The sequence below is a fragment of the Dryobates pubescens genome, chromosome 2 (genome assembly GCF_014839835.1).
Source record: "Dryobates pubescens isolate bDryPub1 chromosome 2, bDryPub1.pri, whole genome shotgun sequence".
NCBI classification, from domain to species: Eukaryota; Metazoa; Chordata; class Aves; order Piciformes; family Picidae; genus Dryobates; species Dryobates pubescens.
Genome location: NC_071613.1, coordinates 23,417,810 through 23,435,265, shown reverse-complemented (window position 1 = coordinate 23,435,265; position 17,456 = coordinate 23,417,810). Strand labels below are relative to the sequence as shown.

General features: G+C 46.4%; 2 protein-coding genes across 2 annotated transcripts in view; one reads left to right on the top strand and one right to left on the bottom strand.

Annotated features, from left to right (window-relative positions):
- Window positions 1-16,208, bottom strand: part of COL6A3 (collagen type VI alpha 3 chain) — a 67,118-nt gene extending 50,910 nt beyond the window's left edge. The window contains exons 1-4 of the mRNA XM_054172954.1: window positions 16,094-16,208; window positions 6,129-6,279; window positions 4,610-5,227; window positions 41-643 (exon numbers count right to left, since the gene is read on the bottom strand). Of these exons, the coding sequence (XP_054028929.1) occupies window positions 41-643; window positions 4,610-5,227; window positions 6,129-6,222 (1,315 nt within the window). The 5' untranslated portion in view covers window positions 6,223-6,279; window positions 16,094-16,208. The remainder of the gene's footprint in view (window positions 1-40; window positions 644-4,609; window positions 5,228-6,128; window positions 6,280-16,093) is intronic.
- Window positions 1-17,456, top strand: part of COPS8 (COP9 signalosome subunit 8) — a 188,830-nt gene that overhangs the window by 151,140 nt on the left and 20,234 nt on the right. The gene's annotated exons all lie outside the window — the stretch shown is intronic.

The following is a 17,456-nucleotide window of genomic DNA, read 5'->3' as shown; positions in this document are numbered from 1 at the left end:
TCCATCGATTCATCGACATGCAACAGAAAGGCATACATACCTTCAGTCACAATGGTTGGGGCCTCTAACAAAATGAGCCTTTGGGCCACTCCAACAATGTTGGGCAGTATTAAGTCTCGAAGAGCATCGAGGTTACGAATATCCAGAGCAGTAAATGCGAAGCTTCCATCAGTAGCAATCTGCTGCAGCTCTGCACTGTCAGCATTCAGGACCCCAATGCTAAATGAAAATATACTAGCTTGCTTCACTGCCAACAAGCCCTCTCGGATATCATCGCTAGACTCTCCACCACTTATCAGTACTAAAATCTGCGGCACCGCTTCCTCTATCCTGCTGCCTCCTGCCTGGGTGAAGAGGTTCTCCACCACAAACTCCAGTGCCGCACCGGTGTTTGCTTCCTCGCCACCGCGAAAGCTCAGTGCCTTCACGGCATCCAGAACCTCCGCTTTTGTGGGGTAGCTGTTCAAAGCGAACTCAGTTCTGGGTTCATCACTATACTGCACCACCCCAATGTGTATGTGCTGAGCTCCAACTCTGAGGCTTTCAATCAAATTTACAAGGAAATCGCGTATGGCTTGAAAATTGACACTTCCGATGTTGTTTGATCCGTCAATAAGGAAAATAAGGTCAGCAGACTCTTGAGCTTTAAAAAAAAGAAATGCAAAAGGTGAAAGCATTACAATGAGTGATTACATGCAGTTGTACAGTGTTCTGACATGTTTCTTGGAAAACCAGTAAGAAACACGAAAATGAGAAAACAAAACGTGTGTTCACTGAGGAGGTGACATTTGCCTCTTAGTTCTGCATTCTGATTGAATACAGCCTCCCAGACCTAGCCCAGTAGCATCCACCACCCATCAAGAGGTGGTCTGAGAAGATGCAACCTGAGCTGGTAGCTGCAGTTACGAGCAGGGGGGCAGTGTTAGGGGCATGTGAGGGGAAACCTTGGCAAATATAATTTGGGAAATCTACATCCATTCCATCACTGGCCAGTGTATTCAAACAGACCCAAAACACGATGGTGGATTTTGGTGGTAGTTCACCCTAAAGAGAGCTGATGAGGACAGTAAATGTCATAGGCAGCTTTCCTCATTGCAATCTCTCTCTCTCTCTTTTTTTTTTTTAGGAGTGATGGGAGAACAATTCCACTGTTTTGGGATGTGGAAATTTTCAGCTTCTCTGTTGCAATTCTGCTCCTTTGCTGGTTAAAAACAGAGGCTGAATATATTGGCTTCTCCCACCATGAAGGATTCTTACTGGAAATGTATTTGTTAGAAACAATCACAAGGGTTTTGATTATTATTCTGGCACTGTAACTCTTTCACCAGCTGCTAGCATACACCTGACAGTACTTGTCCAGCAAGCTGACCACAGTTGCCAACCTGTGCCACATAAAAATGGTTTTGCTGTTACTATTTTGCACAAAGATGCATTGCTTATGAATAGAGGGGTCTGGTCTGGATTTTTCATGTGGACTCTGGATATTCAATCAAGGAATGCAGAATCAGGTTAAAACAGGATGATGACATCAGTCATGACACAATTATCCAACTCTATATTGTGACCACACTCAGATGATCTGCTGAGAATATACACACACCAAACATAACTTTTCTATGGCATTAACACAGTTGCTGAGGGTAAGCTTTTCCACTGTGAGACTTACCAAAGCAGACCCAAAATGATCTGGGGTCTGCTATTACTCCTCTTGCTCAGCTAGTTTTACCATCACATCACCAAGGGCTGTATGCATGCAAAAAGGGGAGGGAGATGACCCCAAAGCATGCTCAGATGTTTCTGTGCCACTATTATCCAATTTTGTTAAGAAATTGAATTTCAGACTATTTGTGAATGAATGACAAGCAGCATTTGGAAATCCCACCCAGCTCTCAAATTTGAAAGCTGAAGGTGAAACCAGTTGCAAAACTGGCATATCATTTATCAAGGCCAAACATAAATCTGCAGCCTTGGCTATTAACCAGTGGTGTCAATACTATTTTTATTTTTTTTCTTGGCCTGTTTAGTTGTTTTTCTAGTAAATGGGTTTTATACATCACAATGCCACCAAGAGATTCAAATAATGCCACTATTTGAGTGACAATGGAGAATGTCTCCAGGGCATCATGGCTTGTCTGGCCACTTTAACAGCCAGTGATGGCTTGGAGAACATCAACAAAATTGCAAAGAGCTCCAGGATTTATATTTCCATCATCAAAATTTAGTGGTGCTTAGGGTTGTCTTTACTGTGCCTTTTTCAGTTGGGTTTAAACGTTTCTACTTCATCACATAAATGAAAGGGAAATCACAAAGTGGTTGTACTCAGTGCTGCTTTAGATACTTTGGACATCTTTTTGAGCAACATGATTTCAGACACGAGTGGGTGTCATAGAATCATAGAATTAACAAGGTTGGAAAAGACCTCAAAGATCATCAAGTCCAACCTGTCACCCAAGACCTCATGCCTACTAGAACATGGCACCAAGTGCCACGTCCAGTCCCCTCTTGAACACTTTGTCATCATAGCAGCATGGGTCACTCCCACAAGAGACAAGATAGATATAAAACAGATGTGTTGGATAATTTGTCATCACTGTAAAAAACCTTGTAACTTCAGTGCACGTTTATGGAACAAGCTGGTGCTGGAGAACAAATAAAAGCATGCTTGTTACACAACTAAGCAAGGAAGGTCAGATGAGACAGACAGCTAAGATTTAATGAACACATATCAGGGCAAATGTGGGGATGACTTTCATACTTACTCTAGTCAGCTTGGGGGACTGCCACAAACCAACAACTTTGGGACTCTACACTGGAAGTACTGTGGGACTGGTTTTTGTTGTTTTGGTTTGTTTTTTTTTACATTTCTCATTTATATTAGGGCTCATTTCTAGCATAACATCCATGGTTGTTTTATACATTTTAGTGCTACATGGAGTTATCAGCTGAATAGATGACTTCTTAAACTCTTATGCAAACAGTTATTTGCCCCACGCTTTGCACACTGTTGTCATCCAAAGTTTAGGGTCTGTCACATCTTTGTCCATGTTTAATGGCACTCTGTAGATCACCCATTCAAGTCACATAGAGGCAAAATTACAGTAGTAACATTAAAATAAATGTGTGTTATAAGGGGAGGAAGATGGTTTTTAAAAAATGTCTTTGAATAGCAATTAACTTGGAAATGCATGACATACATAAAGCAGAAATTTACCCTTACAGTTTTTAAAGGAATGTCTGTGAGTCTAGATGTTTATATACTATGGGGTTGCCCCGCTGGCATGTCCCAGAGGAGAACAGCCATCCACCAAAGACCAGTTCCCCTAATGATTTCAACAGGGGTCCTTCATGGTGAAGGTGCTGAACAGCCACAGCAGTTCTGCCAGCAGGTTGGGTATAACATTCATCTTCCACGTACATTGACATGATTTTCTTAGCTGGTGAACCTTATGTCATCTTTCTGGGGCAGCTGTTTTTCTTCCCTGTGGCTTTCACATGATCTGGGTATTTGCCCTGTCAAGCACTTTGCACAACACAAACACATGTGAGCACAGCCTTTTGGTGTCGCTCGGTGGTGTCATGCAGTGATGGAGAGCACCCAGTGGGGCTGGCGTGAGGGTTAATCAGGCAAGACAACACAGGGGGATTAATGTTACACTGCCTCATTACACTGCCGTTTGCCTTACATCACCCCACAAGCTGTTGACCTTCAGATGGAGTCTCAGGAATAAAAAGAAAGGTTTGATCTCTGGGACTTCTGTTTTGAAACACAACAAAGCTGTTCAGAAGGCCCTTTCGACGCTGAAATTTCATAAACAAGAGAAGGGGTGAAGGAAGTGTCATTTTTTTCCAGGCAAGTTGGGCCCCCAGCTAGTGGTCAGTGCAGATCTGTTGAAGCCAACATGGTTTGCAGAAAGGTTTCAGTTACAGGAAAGGTCCAGCACTCCAGCAAGTGGAAGCCATCAGCTTGCAGAGAAGGTATTTTGGTGGGACAAAAGGGACTGTCCAACCATACACCTTCTCCAGGAGGATGAGAAGAGAGTCTAAGGGCCAGCTCAAGGATGAGGTTTCAGTGGAGTTCTCCACTGAACTGCTTTTTCTGTCTTCCTACAAGAATGTGACTTTCTGGAGCAGCATATTACCTATATCCCTCACTAGCTGCAAAGGGACATCCCACATGGTGTCCTTGCAGACAGCAGTGACTTCCTTGGTCTTCAGAGGGTTATCAGTCAAGATCTCAAAGAGCTGCTATCACAGATGGTGTGTTCATCTCCTATGTGTCTGCCTTGGGAGTGGATAAGATGGGGCAATTTAATAACTCTGCAGAGTTCCCTGCTTTTGCAATTGCATGCTGTGGGCACAAAAGCATGGCCACCACGGGCTGCTGCCCATCCAAGGGCTCCTGTACTACCTCCTTGCAGCCCTGGCAAGGATGCCAGCTCAATCTGCAAACAACATCATGGTCAATAGCTACAAAGACAGGGCCACGCACTTCAAACCTTTGTTTTTAAACCTCTGAAGGTCCATCTCAGTCTCGCCCTTACAAAGGCTTTAAACAGCGCAACGCCAGCAGACACCAAGCCGATGTGAGCCACCAGCAGTCGGCCATTACCTGTGATGTCTTTAACCAGTCCTTTGGCCCCAGCCTTTTCTGGAGGCATGGATGAACGGACACTTGCCACTAAATCTCCAACTATGCCGTGGAGAGCAGTAAAATTCTCTAGGTTGAAAAGGTGCAGCTTGAAGGGTTCGCTGGCTATTTCCTTTAACTCCCCTTCCACTGCATCCTGCACGCCGACCGCAAACATGTTTACATGGGCAGATTTAAGGACAGATGATGGAAGAGACACATCATCCTGGGACTGGCCGTCTGTTAAGACTATAATAACCTGGGGGACGCCTTCACCGGCTCTGCTTCCAGCAGCTTCAGTGAGGTGGTTCTCGATTAGGTACTCTAATCCTTTTCCAGTCTTGGTGTCTCCCCCCACGTACGACATGTTGGCAATATGGGAGAGGACGTCTCGAGTAGAGGGGTAGGTATTTAACTGGAACTCTGTGCGGGGGTTTCCGCTGAACTGGACCAGGGCAAAGCGAAAATCATTGCCTCCCACATCTAAAGCTTTTACAACATCATACAGAAACTCTCGAACCAGTTGGAAATGTTCCTTCCCAATGCTCCAAGAGGAATCCACTAGAAATATTACATCAGCCACGGCAACAGTTTTGACAGCTTTAAAAAAACAGATGGAGGTTTAGGGTTTTCTATCAGTCAGAGTAAGCAGGCCTCCTCCTCACCCAAATGACCGATGGCTTCTTTGCATGGTGAAAGTGAAGCTTCGCTTCTACTTATTGCCCAAAGCAAAACGAGCAGTGCTGAGGAAAAACCAGGCGGCCATCGGCGCCCCGTCAGCGTTACTACAGGCACATGGGGACAAGAAAGGACAGCATGCGAACTGCCCTTCCCATAGAGGAAGAGACCAGATGCTTTTCCCCTTCCAGGCCCTCAGAGCATGGGTTTGGATGCCAGCCCTGAGCCCGACAAAAATACCTGCAGCCTGACATGTTAATTTGGGCACACTCAGCTTCAAATCACCCATAGTCTCCTATGCTTCTTTTTGCTGGCTCAGAGCTTTTGTGGCCCTGTGGCAGCACTGAAGGAAGAAAGAACTGCCTGGTTTAAGCAGCCTAGGTGCCAGCATGAGTTTTCCACGTTCTTCCTGCTGCTGACACCCTCCATACCACCAGCTACAGTCTCAAAGACAACAGTGCCTCCTCTTAAAAAAAACCAAGCAGCCCTTCAGCAGGCCAGTGGCGGTGTTTGTCTTGCTGCAAAATGCCCTACTACACATGCAAGGAGGGCAAACCAGCTATGCCCAGGGCAAAACCATCTCAGAGTTACCCTGGGTGCATGTTCTGCACCTCTGTCCCACACAGAGCATCCCCAGAGGCACACCACCAGCCAGCAACATGCTCAGAAAAGGACCCTCAGCCAAGTGGGAGCTGAGGAGCAGGAAGTAAACCACAACCTACCACCAACATGCAAGCTAAAAACCAAATGGTGCGAATGCATCAGTGCAAACTAGTGGCATGTTTGTACAGTGGCCAAGTCAAGTAAAGCAGCCTGGTCTTACCTGCTTGCTGCTGGGCATGGACCAAGCGAAAGCCTGAGATAAAGAGGCAAAATATTGCCACAAAGGGCAAATGTTGATGTTTCCTCATTTTCATCTTTGATTTGACTTTTCCTTTTATTCTTTTTTTGTTTCAAAGCACCCAATGTGAGACCTAAGGGAGAAAAAACAGGGAGAGTGAGAAACAGCAGCAGTGCTGGCGAGGCACAGCTGAAGCACAAGATAGAAAAACCAGGCCACATGGTTTTGCAGTGCTTTGTGGCATCCTAGCAGGAAAAAAGTATTTTAATGCTGGAAAAAGTCAGCTTCATAGCAAACATTTCTTGAAATAGGAATTGTTATACACAGAACTGGTATTTAATCACTCCTGTGGATTTAGTTGGCTTTCTTCTTACCTGTGTTGTCCCAGGTAATATCTAATGTATGGGAAAATTGCCAGCTTAGATTTCTGCCATCAACCCTCAAACCTACCTGCCCTCTCACTCGTCCTCCTTGCTCATAGATAACCAGCTGAAACATCTTGGCCAAAGCGTTCCCTCTTTCATCCTTTCCTATTTCAATTCTTTATGAAAACCATAATCACAATTGCCCTGAACATCACTCTTTGCCTCAGCTCACCTTTTCAGTTGTCGCAAACATACAAATAGAAATGTAATTACTCCAGATCCAAGCAAGCCACATGATCTGGCTGTACAGCAAAAATCCCTTGGACTCCCCCAGGCTCACAGCCCTGCTGATAGCCTGCGCCAGCTGATCACATTTTGGAAAGGCACCAAGAATAATATTTTATGTGTTGGAGCCAACACTATAATTTATGTAAGTTTCTTATCTGTGATCCACCTGGCAAGCCTTCTGACACAACATCTCCTTCAGGAAAGCTGTTGTCATAGAGATGGCCAAATTATTATTTAATCCTCATTTCTAAGCCTACAGAGGAGAAACCAGAAAGGCTTGCTTAACTGAGAAAATATCCTCCCAAAAGGGAATGCAGTGATTTAATACTTTTCATTCCCCAAAAGGAGCTCAGTCACTGAGAGTAGCCAAAAGTGATTCAGATACATCAAGGTATTAACTGGGTCATTATTAACAACAACAACAAAAAACAACCCTTCATCAATTCAGAGATTTATGACCAACACAAGAGTTGAAAGGGCTAAGGGGAAAAGACTAAGCCCCTCTTTAAGGAAAGCCACAGTGGTTACACAAATGGCTATCTTTCACACACCTAGAAACAAAACCAAGTGTCAGGAATTAGGGAAAATTCAGAAATAAATGTCCTGAAAGGCTGATTCCTCTTCCACTGAAGAGCTGCTCTTCAGGGCTGTGGGCGGGTGGGGAATGGGGAGGGTGTCAGTGTAGAAGAGGAAACAACCTCCACCTTGTTTCCAAAAACCTGACACAATCTTGACGCTTCCACTGGCTCCCTGTGTGACAAGGCTGGGTTGAGGTCTGGGAGAAGGGGTTGGCAAGCATTCACTTTTCCACATGTTCCAGATGGCATTTCTGAATGCTACATAGCAAGAGTCAGGCAGAAGTTAGCCTCTACCTATCCCCCTGCATTTGTGTATTATAAAAATAACAAGGCCTGGTGAAGGGACATTGAATAGATGCCCAGAGCCAGCAGCTAGCACGTAGCGCTGATTAAGACGTGGCAAGTCTTCCCTGTTATTGGCAGCTCCTCAATGTATAGAGGCTGCTGCAGCCCAGAGGTATCACAATCATTCATAAAAAGACTGAGAAAATCACCCTTGCTAGCTGGCACCCATCCATCCCCCTGGCTGTTTCAGTCCAGGCCAAACCTGTCAGTGCCTGCAGTGGGAGTGAACCTGCTCTGTTAGACTGCATTGCTAATTTACAGCTTTCTCCCAGAAAACCTAGGTGCACCCAAAGGACACATGTGAAGGGGAAAGCTGGTCTCTGCATCCCCATAGGAGTGGGAGTAGGCAGGGGCACTGCTGCAGGGTTCCTCCCCCAAGCACTCAGCTGCAGGTTCCAGAGCTGAGGTCTGTAAAAAGCACTAAGCTTCTGACAATCACCCATCCAACCCCACCAGAGCATGTCTGCACTGAGCAGAAGAGGGTTATGGAAAAGCTGAAGGTTTCCTGAGATGGGCTTGCCTTGCAGCACCCAGTTGGATTTAAAATACTGCTATCAATGAAAGAAAAACATGAAATAAAATGCACTGTGTAGAAAAACAGCCTGTTGAAATACTGTATGCTGTAAAAGTGCTTGTATTTCTTCTCCAGAATGCAGGAAGTTATGTTATCATCCTGTTTATTAGCTGCTGGCATCCTATCCCTCTGCAGTCACAACAGCTGGGGTTGAACGGAGCATCAAGATAAACCAGTGAAAATGAATGTCTCAGCAGCTAATAAATGACAGGAGCAAAGCAAACGTTTGAGGGTTTTTAGCTTTAAACACTGAGCAGCTGCAGAGACCCTCATGGGGCTGTTTACAGCCATGAAATGCAGCAGAAGGGAAAAGCAAATCTCCCTGCTGCTGTGAAATCTCCCCTGCTTGCAACACTCCTCGTGACCCTCCCCCAGTGGTGTGCAAATGAGCTTTACATCAAATGAGATTTCCAAAATCAATGGTGAATCTGCATCTATATTTTTAGGGCTGCCGTAGCTGGAAACATCTTGAAGAATTACTTTGCCCATGCCCAAGGAGCCTGGTGGGGAGCCAGGGCCGAGCCTGGCTCTTTTAGGTCCCTTTGGGTCACAGTTCAGCCCTGGAGACTTGCAGTAGAGGAACCACCATCTGCATTTTATGTACCACCTTCCTGACAAACCGAAACGCTGAAAGTCGAGTCAGCTCTTGGGGTACACCTGGTTATCACAGTGTATTAAAACAAAAAATGTTGTATTTGCCTTGGCCAGCTGGGAAATACAATGCCTTTTTTTCAAGCAGTAAGTTGGCTGGCTGTTCTTTTCAGGCACCTTCTTTTCCAGTTTAGCCTTTAAGAGGGCTCCAGATCTATTTCCAGCTTTCTCTGTGACCTCCATCATGGCGTTTTCAGTTACATGATAGCAAAAGGACTTGTTCATCAACAATAAATTAGTTTTAGCTCCATGCTAAAATCACAGGAGGTGAGAAGAAAAGAAGCAGCAAACCTTTGCAGTAAGAGATTGTGGATGTCTTTTAGAGACTGACTGGCATTTAAACAGCAGTGTTCCTGAGCAGGGCTTTCCCTTATATTCCCTGTGAGTAAAGGAGAAGGAGATGGGTGCTGGCAGGGAGGGTAGGAGATGATCTTCCTGTAGCAGATAGCCCTGGAGTAGAAGCAAGGACAGCAGGGTTTTTTGCAGAGGCAATGTGCTTTTAGGGATGGCTTTGCACATTTTGAACGAAAGCTCTGCTCAGATCTGGTTTGACTCATCTAACAGCAAGGCTCTGGCTTGGTGGCACAAGTTGGCTTAAGAGAGTAAATGAAGTTATTTTTATTGTTTGGCGCTTTGGAGCTAGGTTATACTTGGCTTGGCATGACTCAGTGAAGCACACAAAGTAACTTGCTTTGCTCAACACGGTCTTGCTTTGTGTCCCAAACTACCAATGATCACAGAAGCTGCAGATGACACCATTTTGCAGGAGGTAGAGGATAAAAACAGGAATGTGAGCTTATGATAATTCATTTCAGGTTTTGATTATGACAGATATCTGTCTTGCAAATTTAGTCTCCTGGATTATTATTATTTGTAGTAAGGAAATTTCTTCTTAGATTTTTTTGTTTATTTGTTTGTTTTAGTAGGTTGTTTGGGGTTTTTTTAATGACATTTCACAGAATCACAGAATCACCAAGGTTGGAAGAGACCTCAGAGATCATCAAGTCCAACCTGTCACCACAGACCTCCTGACTAAACCATGCCACCAAGTGGAACATTCAATCCCCTCGTGAACATCTCCAGGGATGGTGACTCCACCACCTCCCTGGGCACCACATTCCAATGCCTAATGACTCTCTCTGTGAAGAACTTTCTCCTCACCTTGAGCCTAAACTTCCCCTGGTGCAGCTTGAGACCGTGTCCTCTTGTTCTGGTGCTGGTTGCCTGGGAGAAAAGACCAACCCCCTCCTGGCTACAACCTCCCTTCAGGTAGTTGTAGACAGCAATAACGTCTCCCCTGAGCCTCCTCTTCTCCAGGCTAAACAACCCCAGCTCCCTCAGCCTCTCTCCTCATAGGGCTTGTACTCCTTAGTGGGGGTGAATGTTCTGGTAAAGCTTTTGGTATAAACATTGCAGGGTTGGGAAGCTTGGTAAAAACGCTGAAAAAAAACCCTTTAATGTGATCACCTTTAGAAAAGCCAAACATCTACCAGAATTAGCACCTAAACCTGGGTAGCCTGTCTTTTAATTCACATCCTAAAAGCTTAACAAATGCAGTCTTCAATGAGCTGAATTGTTTATGTCTGTCTAGAGTTTGTATAGTGTGGTGATCTCTTCATATCACAAGATGTCCTCCATTTCATCAGAAAATATACATCTGTTTCTCACAATGCTTTCAAAAGACAACCATTTCTACCACTAACACAATGAAGTGATTTCCTTAAATATTTTCCCCAGCAGCTATTTTTTGCCTCTTGTGTACTTCTCTGTGTGAGAATTTGACATTTTACATACTCTTTTTTTTTTTTAATTTGAAAGGATGTTTCAAGATCTCTTTCTAAGCAGTCAGTTGCTAGTGTGTGTTTGTTCACTAGAGTGTGGTTAAAATACAATCAGTGTAAGTGTAAAGCAGATGATTAGACATAAAAAATGCAAAGCATAGAAGGTAGGGGAATCAAAATTCCTATGACTCTTAGGTATCGCTTTGATTCATGGAATCATAGAATCAATAAGGTTGGAAGAGACCTCAAAGATCATCAAGTCCAACCTGTCTCCCAAGACCTCATGACTACTAAACCATGGCACCAAGTGCCACATCCAATACCCTCTTGAACACCTCCAGGGATGGTGACTCCACCACCTCCCTGGGCAACACATTCCAACAGCTAACGACTCTCTCTGTGAAGAACTTTCTCCTCACCTCGAGCTTAAACTTCCCTTGGCTCAGCTTGAGACTGTGTCCTCTTGTTCTGGTGCTGATTGCCTGGGAGAAGAAACCAATCCCCTCCTGGCTACAACCAGACTTCAGGCAGCTGTAGACAGCAATAAGGTCTCCCCTGAGCCTCCTCTCCTCCGGGCTAAACAATCCCAGCTCCCTCAGCCTCTCCTCATAGGGCTTGTGCTTGAGACCTCTCACCAGCCTCGTTGCCCTTCTCTGGACACATTCAAGAGTCTCAGTGTCCTTCTTAAATTGCAGGTCCCAGAACTAGACACAAATCATACATGCCTCTGAGAAGGGCTGGCTGGCTTTGAGTGGGAGGGAAAGAATCCATGGTTTTCACAGAATTACAGAACAGCCTAGGCTGGAAGTGACCTCAGAGATCAACTGATCCAACCTCCCTGCCATGGGCAGGGATGCCCCTCAACTAGCCCAGGCTACCCAAGGCCCCATCCAGCCTGGCCCTGAACATCTTCAAGGAGGGAGCATCCACAACCTCTCTGGACTCCAGAGCCTTGCCACCCTCATAGTGAAGAATTTCTTCCCACGATCTGATCCAAACTTATTCTCCTTCAATTTAAATCCATTTTCCCCTGTCCTATTGGTGGACACTCTTGTCAAAAGTCCCTCTGCAGCTCCCCCTACAGGACCCCTTCAGGTATTGGAAGGCAGCTCTAAGGTCCCCCTGCAGTCTTCTCTCAAGGCTGAACCCCAGCTCCCCTCAGCCTATCCCCACAGCAGAAGCGCTCTAGTCCCCAGACCATCCCTGTGGCACTCCTCTGGCCCTGCTCCAATAGATACATGTTCCTCCTTAGAGTGGTGACACCAGAACTGGAAGCAGTATTCCAGGTGGGATGAAATATAGATCAGATGAGATGTGTGTTTTACTTAGATATGGATAGGTGCAGCAGCAGGTAAAGGGAATATTAATGTTGTTGTAAAACATCTCTTAGATTTGACCTCCTAGCTGGGCAGTGCTTCAGGTGCTGATGCCATCTGTCATACTGGACTGTAAGAGAAAACCGTCTGCACAGCATGAGCTGTTGGAGGGGGTTTCTGAACTAGTATTTTGAAGTTTCTTGATACTTTTCCTCAAGGGTGAAGGACTGAGGGGGCCAGAACTGACTCCTAGGGTATAATAACTAGGATGTCCAAAATTAGTGATTTATTGTTGAAATCTCTTTCTATAAGCTCTCCTTCCCCATGACAAATTGCTGCTGCAGAGAGGTAAGCAGCCTCTGGGAAAGGACAGAGGACTTTTCAGTGCAGTAGGCAGAGCCATGACTTACATGTTCTCCTGGGGAAAAATGGCCTGGGTTTGGGTTTGGGCTTGGTCTTGGGCAACCTGTGCAGCTATGCTAGCTGGCAGCACCAGGGACCTTCAGGATGTATATGTGGTCCAATTTTTCTGCCCAGCCATGGAGCATTCCCATTAAAAAAAATGAAGAGGGAATTGCAGCCCTTAGATTCCCTTGTGCATGTGGAGTAGGTCATGAGAAAAGATGCTGTGAGCATCCTCAAGACCCCTCAAAGTATTCCTTAGAGTGATGTCAGGGTCAAAACCAAAGGGTCACTGCCTTCATCTGCATTTGCTTTGTGGGGATCTCCCGATAGCTCATCATCATTCTGTTTCCTAACCACAGTGCTCAGCCTGAAATCTTTACTTCATTGCTCTCCGCTATATGCACATGCCTGGGAGGTAGCAACAAAGCCATGAGGCTGAAGCAAGCCTTGCCAGCAGCTTGAAAGTGAACACCAGCGACCCAGAACAACTATATGCAGCCCCAGCAGTGGGATATACATCCAGTCATGGCTGTGGAGCATGCAGGAAGGAGAAAAATCTCCTGAAATCCTGATGTGGAGTCATGGTGGTATGGATTGCCCTCTGGAGGTAATGCACGCTCCTCTCAGATGGATGAACACTCTCCTGAAATTTCTCTATACTGTTAAGAATTCTGAACTGGGGAAAATGTTAGCCAGAAGCTAACCCCAGCAGTGATCTAGGCACTTAGAAGGATAAATACTATGATTTTTCCATGTGAATATCTCTGTCACCTTTGAAAAGGGATGTAACTGTCCCAAGCCTTGAGCCTGGCTACCTCTTCATCACTGAGCACTGTATCTCCTCTGGCCCCACAGAGTGCTTCCCTAGAAGCATTCAAAGCCAGGCTGGAAGGCACTTTGAGCAACCTGATCTAGTGCCAGGTGTTCCTGCCTATGGCAGGGTATTTGCAGTTAGGGGATCTTTAAGGTCCCTTCCAACCCAAAACCATTCTGTGATTCAATGATTTTGAGAGACTCAGGGTGAGCTGTATAGGACAGATCCTTAATTTTTTTCATGGCCTCAATGGAGCCATTTCAGTTTGCATCAGCTCTTTTGAAGGGTTTCCCTTGCTGCCACCCAGCATTCAAGACACTAGGAAGATGAGGGTTGTTGGGCTGAGGGCTGCTTCTGAAAACATTTCTTCCTACCAAGGTAGACGTGAGCATTAAAAGCAAACAAGCCTAGAAGGGTGGAAAATCTTCCTGCTTTTGCAAACCACTTGAGCTCTGCTTTTTGAAAAAGAGCATTCAGCAATGTGACAGAGTTACGCTACCCCAGCAGGTTCCCTGAGTTCTAGCCTTTAATATGAGTCACGTATTCATCTCTGTTCTTATAAGCATGAGGTTGGCTTAATCTGGTTGTTTTCTTCATCTGAAGGCTGAGGCTAAAATAGAGGAGTTAATAAGAGGAAAGGGAGTATTTGCTAAAAAAAGAGGAAACTCCCTCAAAGATCAATGAGTCTTTATGTATAGTAACCCAAGCCTCCCAGAGCCTCTCCACCCAAACAAACTGGCTCCTTAATGTGGAACACAGAGCACTTAAAAAGGTGGAAAAAGTGATGGGCACACAGAGCAGTAAGGCTGGCTGTGATTCACAGTGGAGAGCAGGCTTGCAATGCCACCAGCAGACAGCCCTGCTGCTGTGCACGCCCTGCACGGGGGCAAGTTCATCCCTTTGCTGCATATCAACTGCATCCAGACTGGGAGAATACAGTCCAAGGCTGGCAAGGCTGTGCAGTTACCCAAGTTTGCACTGCTGGAGAGAATAAGATGTTCCTTTCCATCCTGTTCCCAGACAGGCACGTAGCAAAATTTAGAGGAGGAACAGCTCTTTTTTTTTTTAACTCCTTGACATGTGGGGATAGGGCAGGGGTTGGCTTACCTCACCCTGAAACTGGGCAAAGTTAACTCGTGTGAACGGAAAATTGCAAAGATGTTTGAAAAACCAGAGAGGAAACCAGAGAGACTGCCGAAAACTGGAAAGGGAATGAATGAATGAGGAGGGGTGGCAGCAGCGAGTGTGCAACCCAGTGCTTCTGTCTTAGAAATGCCATCACACCCCTGGTTATGGTCACTTTGCAGAGGCAAAGACCAGAGTGGTCTTCCAAATGCCATCACACCCCTGGTTGCGGTCACTTTGCAGAGGTAAAGACCAGAGTGGCATAAGGGTATAAGGCTGGGGCCAGGAAGCCTGAGCTTCCTGAGCTCTGGGAGCTGTTGGTATCTCTGTTTCTGCTAAGCCCAGGGATAGCACCATACCATAATTGTCTACCCTGCAACCACACTCCTATGTGACCTTGGAGAAATCTCCCAGCTCCCTGCAGCAGCCTCCACTAGAGACATCTCTCTGGCCTCCACAAATACTCCTAAACTGGATAGTTGTGCCCCAGAAACAGCGCTATACAAGCACAGCAATTATCCAACCATAAATACTGATTGTTAATTATTTTTTTTTAAGCAAGTAAGTAATGGGGTAAAGCCAGAAGTTTGAAAAATGCAGTGTTCCTCCCATGAGAGCATGCATGAGTCATCCCAGCAACCAGCAGTGAGCTGAGAGTTTCCCATTGCACCCGCTGGAACCAGAATGGTTTGGCCACCTCCGCTCCAGCCAGTTTTGGCCCCTGTGCATGGTCAGGAAACCAATTTGGCTGCAACCCTTGCTCACCCTGGGCTCCATTTGGAACGAGAGGGCTTTGCTGAGCCAAGAGGTGGTGGGGTGTCTCCACAATTAGTCATAGCCACCCCCTCAGCAAGAGCACTGCTGTGTGCAAAGCCCCGGGCAGCTGAGGACAACTGGGACTATGGGGGGGAAAGGTCTAGTGTTAGGGGTTGGGCAGGAGGAAACAGGTATAATGGCTGTAGAGAGGGGATGTAGCTCCTATTTCCCTCACGGTGGATGACCATGAGAAGATGTGCATTGTCCCTGGAGTGGCAGGGATATTTCTAGTAATGTGACCTGCATGGACTGGACAGGCTGACAAGCATCTTTGGTCAGCGCACCCTACCTTGCCTTGAGGCAGGAAAAGCGAAGGTTCCACCCAAACACTCCCCACCACTAGGGGCATGCCTCAGGAGTAAGAAAAGGGTAGTGACACACCTGCTTGGCTGAACTCTTTTCGGGTGGGTCCCACTCATGCACCCACCTGCTTGTGCTCAAGGAGCTCCCCAAACAACTACATACCCTCCTGAAGGCATCCATCCCACTGCTTCCCAGGCATCTCACTCCTATCCCACCAAGCTGCTGCTGGAGTGATTTCCAGGCATCAAACACCATCGTTGAGAAGCAGGGGGGAATACTCTGCTGTTGAATGAATTTAATTGCTCTGTAATGGTGGGGCCAGGAGCGTCACCATGCACCTGTGGCGCATGGGCTCATGGAGGAGGCTTCTGGTGTGAGTGAGCCAGTGACATTGCTTTGCTTCTCCAAGTTCAGCGCAAGCCTAGGGGTAGCTTTCCTCTAACGGCACCACTCCGTGCATAGGATGGGTTTTGTCCAAACTACCTTGAAAACCACGCAAAGACTAAGACCCTGCTGAGGTGGGGAAACGCATCCCAGCAGCTGCCAAGCCTGGGCTAAGGGCTCCCGCACGGAAAGCGACACTTACCCCTGAGCGAGCTCCCCAGAAAGTTGCCTATTCCAGGATTTTCCACTCTGAAGCGCCTTTCACCCTTGCTTCATGGTGTGCCGGTGCTGCTCAGCCTTCCCAGTCCCGGCTTGCCTCGCTCGGTGGGGTGTGAGCAGCAGCAGGGCGAGGGGAATGGGGGTGCACTGGTCCCCACGAGACAGCTGCTGTGGATCTGAGTGAGGCTGGAGGAGGCAGCTGGCGCGAGAGTGCCGGGGGGCCGGGCGATCCGACGCCGCAAATGGGATCCAGATGGTTGGTGCTGGCGTTCCTGGGGCTGAGGTCAGAGCTGCTCATCACACGCGGTCCCCCCCTCCGCCTCGGGGACGCCTCCGCACTGTGTGGCATCCCCTTCCCGCGCTGGCCCTCCCCTCTCCAAAATGCTTCTCCCTGTTATCAGTGAGGGGAAAAAAATAGTTGGTGGTTGGTTTTTTTTGCCCAATAAATAAATAAAAGGAACAGTCTTGCAGAGTCATAGGAGCTGGTTTAATTATGTCTTTTGGTCAGGAGGGGCTGGACTTGGATATTTGCAGGAGCCAGGACATGCCAAAGACCATACCAAGTTCTGCAGGGCTCCAGTGTGGCACCGTTTGGAGGTGCTCAAGGCTGCGGAAAGCTCCGGCTCTCCTCGCTGAACAGCTACGAGCGGCAGCGCAGCCAGCCAGTCTCCTCTGGTTGTGGTTTCCTACTTGCGTGTAACAGTGGGGTTTTTACCTGCGCGGATGGGGAGGAAGGAGTGGAGGGATTATATTATAGCATAATTTATAAAGAAAATGTAACTTCTTAGCATAAGGATGGATATTTTGAACCTCTCAGTAGGCTATATGTATTTTAAAGTTTGAAAGGCAACAAATCGAGTCAGCAAATTCCTAACCAGTGATTTATTAGTGGGTTTAATTTTTTTTTCAGTTTATGTGCTGTGAAAAAGTACCATTAACCTTTGATTAGGCAGAGCCTATCCATGCAGGTTTGGGGGAACTAATTTTTGCCCTCTGCCTCGAGCCACAGTATGTCACTGGTTGACATTAAACATTTCAGTCTGAGCTGGGTTCTATTTTGTGAGAAATGATCTTATGGAAATATTAATTCTTATCTCTTGCCCTTTTCTGGTTCCATATAAGGCTGGAACTCAGATGGTGTCCCTGGAATCAAATAGTCAAATTCTCTTTGCTTCAAATGGGGATTTACAATGTTTGCTCTAGGTTTTGTGCTGTTTTAAAGACTAGCCACATAAAGAAATAGCTGGAATACTTCAGGAAAGTGCTGAGCCCTCTAACTGATGCAATAGCTCAGTTTAGAAATGGTGCTTGGCTTGGTGCTTGCAGGAACTGAGTTCCTGCCTTGC